Below are 8,674 nucleotides of genomic sequence, written 5' to 3'. Positions count from 1 at the left end.
GTGTGTTGTTATTGCAACAAGAAGAGTGCCTGACATATACTAGGCACTCCATAAACATTTGTTGACTAAATGAATACTGTTTAAAAATATCCAAGAGGGCTTCCCTGGTGGCGCAGTGGTTGAGAATCTGCCTGCCAATGCAGCGGACAGGGGTTCGAGCCCTGGTCTGGGAAGATCCCACATGCCGCGGAGCAACTAGGCCCGTGAGCCACAACTACTGAGCCTGCGCGTCTGGAGCCCGTGCTCCGCAACAAGAGAGGCCACGACAGTGAGAGGCCCGCGCACCGCGATGAAGAGTGGCCCCCGCTCGCTGCAACTAGAGAAAGCCCTCACACAGAAACGAAGACCCAACATAGCAATCAATCAATCAATCAATCTTTAAAAAAAAAAAAAGAATCCGCAAAAAAAAAAAAAAAAATCCAAGAATGCCACATTGTTGGCTGTTTTGAAACAATCAATTTGCTACAATGTGGAACAGGATGCTTACCAGACACAATTACCGTTACACTTCACGTTGTTTATTAAGCATTAAGTCACATGACAGAACAATTTAAAGACCATGGATATAATCTCAAGTCCCATAATTATAGATCGCCCCGGAAAATATTTCAATAAGACTTTACCACCACTGACAACTTCAGGGGCACAGAAACTGATGATTTTTTAATCAACAAAAGTCACAGCCAAATAATGAATAAAAGCTATATCCACTGGGGTTAACTTATAGCAAATATTTCTTCATTGGTGAGAGGCTGAACAGATGTAATCACAAGGTTCTTTCTGGATAACTTTGGAGAAAGAAGCATGGGCCACATTCAGACTTGCTTCCATGGAGCTGGGATGATACATCTTTTCCTCTCATTCCAGTATTCAGATCACTTCAACTTTTGATCTCTACAGGGAAAGAAAAGAACATGAATATATGGCTGTATTCAAAAAAATGTAAAACTCATTTCTGCCACTGAGATCAGCAGACGCTACAAATCAGGCTCTCTTCCCCCGGGAGAGGCTGTTACCAGAACAACACTGATTACATGCAATAAACATTTGGAAGACTTAGCACTGTACATAACACAAAATAAAACGAAAATTAAGTTAAATATTTTTAATTGTTTACTGAGCTCTTAATATGTGCTTATGTCTCTTTTAGGCACTGTATAATGTACTGCTAGAAGAGGACAGGCTGCTAAACGAGAGAACAGCTTAGACTGTGTCCAGAGGACGTGGAGAGAAAACGTTTGTCACTGCATTCATCAAAGCTGTAGCAGTGGTTACTGCGACCATCTCCATCTCCATCAGACTCTTATTCATCTTTATTTCCCCCATATTTTGCACAATTCCTGGCAGAATGGATGTTTACTGGCTAAATGATTGAATAGATTAGTTTGATCATGCTGTAATAAAGTAATATATATATAATAGGTTATATATCACATTAAAAAAGTGATTTTTAAAGGATTCAACTAACTGGTTGATTGAGTCAGGCTACTGTGGGTAAACTTGGCCAAAATACTCATTATCATCTTTTTCGTTTTCTCCAAGCATGTACCTTTAACAATGAAGCAAATAACACCTAATTTTAAAATACTAAATAAAATAGTGTAATTGCACACACACACACACACACAAAATGTAAAAATCAGAACTTTGTATATTCCTCATTTGAACACAGAGAAGGAGTATACTCTTTCTCCAACTGTACAATGGAAAAGAGTTTGAACTGGAAGAAATGAGTTTTTATTGCCAATCTGGCTTCTCTATGATACATTTTATTCATGTCAACTAGAATCTTGGTCCAGTTTCCTACTTTTTGTCAAATAGAAATAGTTCCTTCTTTCTCTCAGAACTATGACCACTGGATTTGATATAACCTTACACAAGCACAAATAAAACCAAGGTATTAAGATTTTCATCACTCTAATTAATCAGACCAAAACAACACACACGCATTGTGATTTACTATTGTATCCTACATTTAAAAAAAATTAAATCCTTTTGTTTTTAGCTTTGGAATTGATAGCAAGTATAGTGACTCCACAGTAATTGTGACTTCTGTTGGAAACATGCCTCTGTTTCTGATCATTTTTCTGAGCTACAGTCTCTTTCTGTGATGTTTGGGGCATATGGGAATAAGATATGATGAGATACACAAACATAGGGCTGCAGAAATGTTCCTCTGGAGTGTTTGCCTGATGTGATTTTGTTTTGAATATATCTTATTGCCCTCCCCCCACACACACACCCACCACACACACCCATGCTTATTGCGGAGGAGTGGAATAATCTAGAACTATGGGCCTCTCCCAAACACCTTTCAGAGATGCTCAAGCTGTAACTGTGGCACTGCTCTGGGAAGGGTGGCCCCCAAGGTTACGAGCATCCGACCTTTAGGAAAGGGCTTTGCCGAGCCAGGAGAAGGACCTGGTGTTTCAGGACATCTCCTGACAGAGGAGGTGGGTCTCTGACCTCACAGGTCAGAAGGCTGGATGGACCTCTCACATAAATGTAACAGTATTTAACTTTTGATTTTTTTGAGCACTGTAGTATCTCAAATATTCACAGTTAAAATTAAGAGCCCAGAAGATCAAGTTGCATGCAGTCAGTAGACTAATTCCATTGCACACTTAGGTTCTGCATCCCCCGTGGGTGACGACAGATGGGCAGTGAGCAGGAAGAGAGAGAAAGAGAGTCAGAAGCTCCCACCACCTGCCTCCTCCAAGTGAGGCGAAAGGCAAAAGGACAGAAAGCAAGACAGTGGACAAACTCTAGTGGAATGATTCCTAAGATAGCTTAATGCTGAGGCTCTGAAGACTCTTATGGTTCAATAGACATCATTCCAACCTGTTGCCAACACCGTGTTTGTGCAGATATTTTCCTTAGAAGTCACCTGCCCGCTGTCTTCAGGGTTCCTGTAACTGATGCCCAGTATTCTAGACATTTCCTTTCTCTGAACCGTCATGAATTTGGTCTTTCCTGACAGCAAACCAGCAGTCATGTCAAATTCCTTTTTGAATGTTTTCATTCATTTTCAGTTATCTACCATTTGCCAGTTTAATGTGTAAGCGTGTTGTGATCGTAAGTTGCCTCAATGCAAACTGAAGAAAGCTGGGGGGAAATCATAGGCATATGTGATTGATGGTCTCGAATAAAAGAATACAAAGCAGAAATCTATCAAAGTTACTAATGATTCACTACAGGCTATGTTCCCTCCACTTCTCCGGACCAGACAGGGCCTGGTTGTTGTTTTTTTCTTTTTTAATGGAGAGTATTTTATTTTATTTTATTTTATTTAGTTTTTGGCCGCACTGTGCGGCATATGGGATCTTAGTTCCCCAACTAACAGGGATCGAACCCGTGCCCACTGAACTGGAAGTGTGGAGTCCTAACCGCTGGACCACCAGGGAAGTCCCGATAGGGCCTGCGTTTATCCCCCTCTTTATGTGGTGGAGGAAACCTGGCCCCCGCAGCACGGCTTACCCGCCTTTTCCTCCCTCTGTGCTCCCAGCAGCTCGGTCGCCAGCCCTCGGATGTGCTCCCAGGCCAGCCGCACGTGGGCCGACTCCACCGTGCGTGAACAGACGGCAAAACGCAGCACGAACTGGCCTCTCAGGTGACAGGGAACCAAGTGGATTTTCCTGGCACTGTTTATTCTTTCCAGAAGAGCTTCGTTCAGTTTGTTGGAGCCCTGCAGGGATTGAGAGAGAGGGGCGGTGCTCGGGTCTGTGGGGACCCAAACACTCACCACCAAGTGAGGCCAGCGTTGGGTGACACACAGCCCCAGATCAGTGAGGGAGCCACCTCACCGCTGGCCTTTCATCTGCAATGGTAGAAAATTCAACTAAGTGATCGTTACGTGGCCCTGAAAGACGGCAGCCCTCCCACAAGACAACTTCTTCATGTTCTAGTGTGCTGTCGAAAGACGAGCCTTCCGTGATCCAGGTTTTTAAAGAAAAAATGAAGATTCCTAGACATGTTATCTACAAACTGATGAGCTTAAAGAGAAGAACTGTTTAACGGCACCAGCGAAGAGAAACATTCAGAAGAATTCTCAACAGTACAGTAAGTCCCCCGCATACGCACTTTCAAAGAGGCAAACGTGCATGTCCGAACACGTAAGTTAGTTCATGTGTCTCGCGTACATCGTTAAGTGCGTGCGTCCTCTACAAGTGGTTGTGCTTCTGTGTACTTTACTGTACAGTACTGTACAGAGTACAGTAGTACAGTGTCTTTCTTTCAAGCCCAGGATGTCTGCAAGCAAGCCTAAGAGCAGCGGTGTACAGCCAGTTGTGTTAGTTGGGTACCTAGGCTAACTTCGTCGGACTTACGATCAAACTGGACTTACGAATGTGCTCTCTGAACGGAACTTGTTCCTAGGTAGGGGACTTAACTGTACGGAAAATGAAGCGTAATAGTCAACTTCTTGCTAGGATCTGGGAAAACTGCCCATGAACTGTGGACCAAGGGACCACTGGTGGACCCGCCTCTGGAAAGGAGCAGCCCAGCAGCCTTGGGCAGGGAGACTGGGGGACCACGCCTCACACTAACCGGGCCAGATGGGAGGTGCGTGTCACACAGACCTGGGAGCCGTCCCTCTCCTGCCTGGTCCGTCCCGTTACTCCTCGTAGTTGCCCCCAGCCCTCTCGGTCTTCATTCTGTTTCCAGGCAGTGACTCCACCCCCACGCGCCTTCTAGTTGTTGCAGAAGGGCCTGGAAGTGGGGCCCAGGGTCCTGGGCCATGTGACCCTCAGTGGATTACAGTGTTCCTGTTCTTGCTCCGTCTCGAGGGCAGGGAGGATGGCGGGAAGGGAAGTGTCCTGGTCGGCCGGATGCCGGACACCAGGCTTGGGTCCGCGCAGGGCCTCCCGGCCACTGGCTGATGGCCTGCACGGGGCTCTAGCTGATGCCCCGTGGACAGTGCATGGGCCAAAGGCCACTCAGAAACTGCTGACGTGCACCAGGCCCAGACAGAGCTGGATCTGCTCGAGGATGAGGATGAGAAGGAAGAAACGAGGGTATGAAAGGATGGAATTTCACCAGGAAGACTTCACAGGAGAGCAAACACCTGAAAATTACGTACGTAGGAAGTAAAAGCAAGTCGCTTAGGAAAACTTTGCTTGCCATTTTCAAACGGATTGGACAAGATGTATTTTCTACGAGATAGAGGCAAAGAGCCAAACAGAGAAGTCAGTCTGAGATGTAACAACAGAAGCAACAGCAAAGACGGACTGAGCAGGTGCAGAGTGGGATCAGGGAGGCTGGCTGAGATGAGCGGGGGAAGGAAATTGGTGCCATGGCAACAGCTTATCCGCTTCAGGTCCAATAAAGACCACGCACACATTGAGCCATGGATGATGGAGAGGACTTGACATCCAGAATGGGCAGCCATGGGGCAAAGAATAAAATAACAAGATAGCAGATGTGGGGGGCAGAAAAGTGAGGCATGACGCCTGGATAACTTCCTCCCTGAGAAGAAACTGGATTCATGGAATGGAAGTAACAAGTTTCACCAAAGATATATTTTGCTTTCTGAAAAGCCCCTGGGTTTCCTGGGCGGGAGAGCACACCATGCTGCCCAGGAGAAGAGTGGGCAGGGCACACACAGGCGGCTTTGGTGCCCTCGTAAATGAGCAGGAGAAAATAAAAGTCTTGACTTTGACAACATTACGCTCAGTGGAAGAAGCCATTCGCAAAAGGCAGCATATTGACGAGCCCATGGACATGACTGTCCAGAGCAGACAGGTCCACAGGGACAGGAAATGGGTCCGTGGCCCGAAGGATGGGGGCTGGGGCGACTGCTGGTGGGTGTGGGCCCTCTTTGGGGGAAAATGAAGATGTTCTGAAGTTAGATTGTTGTGAAGGCTGTGCAACCCCGTGGATAGGCTGAAAATCATTGAAATGTATACTTTATATGGACAAAGTGTATGGCACGTGGATTATATCTCAATAAAATGGCTAAAAATTAAAGAATGTAAATCCTACAGGAACACTGGCAGTAGAAACAAAACAACTGATCGATGGCGAGCAAGTCAAAGCACACTTGCCACCAACGCCAGCGCGGACTGAACTGCCCCATCCGGTCACCCCGGGGACCTTGCGCCAGCTTCTGCACACCTGTGCTCAGGTGTCTCTGAGTGATGCGCTGCAGGGACCTCACGTCTCCCTGTCAGCTCTTGTGTCAGGACTCTGCTCTCCCTCTCCTGCTTCCAGGCTTTTCCATGGCTGGTTGCTGCCAGCCTTCAAAGCCCCAAGAATCACTGAGGGGAAGGGAAGGGGGAGCCAAGGGCCATGTTTGGATGGGCAGCGCCTTGCCAAGGCGACTGAGCCCATGGCCCCTTCTCCTGCTGCCCTTTGTGGATTCGGACAAGAAGGCCTGTGGGTGGCGTCAACTCTGCAAACAGAGAGCCAGCCGGAGAGCAGGCAGGGCGCTAGGCCCCAACCCGGCTTCCCTCACACAGGCCAGGTCACTAAGGGGCCTGTGCGTGCAGCTCCTCTTGGGGTCTTTGGAGCAATGTGGTCATGATTCCCCGCAAAGGTGGCTGAGGCCCTCCGGCAGCAGAATAACCGAGCCCCAGGGACCAGCGCTCCTCCAGCCCCTGCGTGTGCACCAGCAGCCTGAGGGTCATGTAGGGGTCAGCGGGTCCCGGGTGGGCCCAAGACTGGCTTCTCACAGGCTCCCAGGTGAGGCCCGTGCTTGTCTGGGGACCATGCTCGGACCAGTGAGCCCGTGGGTGGGTCCGTCCTTGGAGGGTTCCAGTGGCAGGGATGGATGGATAGAGAAGATGGCAAGAATCCTCGGGCCGGGTCTACAAAGGCAAGAAGTCTGAGCACCAGTGAGAAGAGTAGGTGTCCCGGGAAGTCAAGGCAGGGAGGTGGGAACAGCAGGCTAGAAAATTTGGGGGGAATCCACGGTCTCTGGGGAGCTCAGGCGAGTTTTGGCACATGGACATGATGAATGAGAGTTTCCTCTCTGTCATACTCAAAGGAAATGCAGACGACTAAGTTGACTTAGACGTACCTTTAGCCGGAAACAGACCAGCCCCAGAGTGACTTCTGCACAGATTTCAAAGCGGGGGTCCTGGTGCACCAAGGCCTCGAATTCGTGGGACAGCTGGACGTGCTGCAAAGGGAAGGGACACCTGTCTGAGTTTCTCATCACCACTTGGTTCAGAGCTTAGCCACCTAGAAAACCATATTAGGCCGCACGTCTAATATAATTCATTGATAAGCTTTAGCCATTTTCTTCAGCACTGATGTCACCCACTCCCCAGCTGTCCCCGTGCAGGTTGAGAAACTGGCTACCAGGAGAAAAGGGCTGAAGTCTTCAGAAAAACACCCCTTGTCATCTTCTGCGCAGGGGACCGTTTTCATCCCACCAAATAATCTTTTATAATTTTAGGATAAATGCTGTCAAGAGGAGTTTAAATATTCCAGAAGAGAAACAGTGGCCGACGTTGGCTGGGGCGCCGAGCACTTCACCATCCTGCTGTCGTGCTGACCCGCGACACAGGGAAGGACACCACAATCACGCCCATTCTGCAGACCAGGAGACCGAGGCTGATGCTGATACCAGAGCTCCAGGTCTGCCGCCGTTTGTTACTCCACAGCACCTGCCACCGGAGGTGAGAACCTCACCCGTCCAGGGCTGCCTGCTCCCCCTGAACCCACCCCCTTACTAAACGTCTCGATGTTTACAGAAACCAAACACCGATTCACACAGTATGTGATCGGAGAGCCAGCTCGCCTGGGTCTCGGCACACATGGAGCACGTCCTAAACCCCGGTATCCAGCGTGGGGTCACTGGCAGGGGTCCTGGGAGCACCTGAGCAGAGATCGTGCTGCTCCAAGTGTTGGGACAGACACGCCGTTTGAATGAGTGGCCCCCGGGCCCAGGACGACGACCTAGAGGGCTCCAGAGACTGTGCTGGCAGGGGTCCCCTCGAGCTGGGTCCTGAGGAGCCGCCCATCTGCCGGGGTGTATGGGGCTCCGGCCACTCAGTCCCCTCCTGGGAAGGCAGGGCCAGTGCCTCTCAGGGAGGCTTGCAGGCCTTTTCAGGAAGCAGCGATGTGATCACACCCAGCTTCCCCTGAGCTTCCAGCTGGAATCATCGTGGCGAGATAAACCACCTGGGTTTTGCCTTCTCTCCTCAGAGCAGCTGCATCGTCATTACTTTTGAGCACAGGTCCTGCAGTGGGGGAGAACTCGTGAACTCATGCACACGCCCCTCCTAGTTCTCTTCCGCACGGAGAGCCTCCAGGCGCTTTATGGCCCCCAGAGCAGCCTCGTAAGACAGATGGATGCTTGTGTGTGCGGCACCGCAGGGGCCCCTGCCCGCTGCCACGTGCCCTGTCGCAGGGGAGGGGCCTGGGGCCGCCCCCCCCACCGCCCGAAGCTGCACTGTTGCCAGAATGAGATACTGCAGGGTGCCCCGTCCCCGTGATGTCTGAGGACCTCTGTCCACCAAGGTGGGTCCACAGGTGAGGAAGGACGGCAGGATGGGAGCGCCCGGCTGGATATCGGCAGGCCTTCTGCAGCCAGTTAAGGGAGCAGACCTCCTCTGGAGTGTCTCACTCAAGGAGTGTCCTCGATTGTTAAAAAAAAAATAAAGCAGGGTATACACACTACTCTATATAAAATAAACAAGAAGGTCCTACTGTATAGCACAGGGAACTCTAC

General features: G+C 49.5%; 1 protein-coding gene across 3 annotated transcripts in view; it reads right to left on the bottom strand.

Annotated features, from left to right (window-relative positions):
* Window positions 1-506: 506 nt before the first annotated feature.
* The window catches only part of DDC (dopa decarboxylase), an 82,093-nt gene continuing 73,925 nt past the window's right edge, over window positions 507-8,674 (bottom strand). For all 3 annotated transcript variants that reach the window (XM_036864507.1, XM_036864509.1, XM_036864508.1), the window contains 3 exons: window positions 7,016-7,117; window positions 3,478-3,685; window positions 507-894 (listed from right to left, as the gene is read on the bottom strand). In XM_036864507.1, coding sequence (XP_036720402.1) covers window positions 881-894; window positions 3,478-3,685; window positions 7,016-7,117 — 324 coding nt within the window. In that variant the 3' untranslated portion in view covers window positions 507-880. The remainder of the gene's footprint in view (window positions 895-3,477; window positions 3,686-7,015; window positions 7,118-8,674) is intronic.

The sequence above is a fragment of the Balaenoptera musculus genome, chromosome 9 (assembly GCF_009873245.2).
Source record: "Balaenoptera musculus isolate JJ_BM4_2016_0621 chromosome 9, mBalMus1.pri.v3, whole genome shotgun sequence".
Lineage (NCBI taxonomy): Eukaryota > Metazoa > Chordata > Mammalia > Artiodactyla > Balaenopteridae > Balaenoptera > Balaenoptera musculus.
The sequence above is the reverse complement of the archived record's forward strand: the minus strand, read 5'-3'. Positions and strand labels throughout refer to the sequence as shown.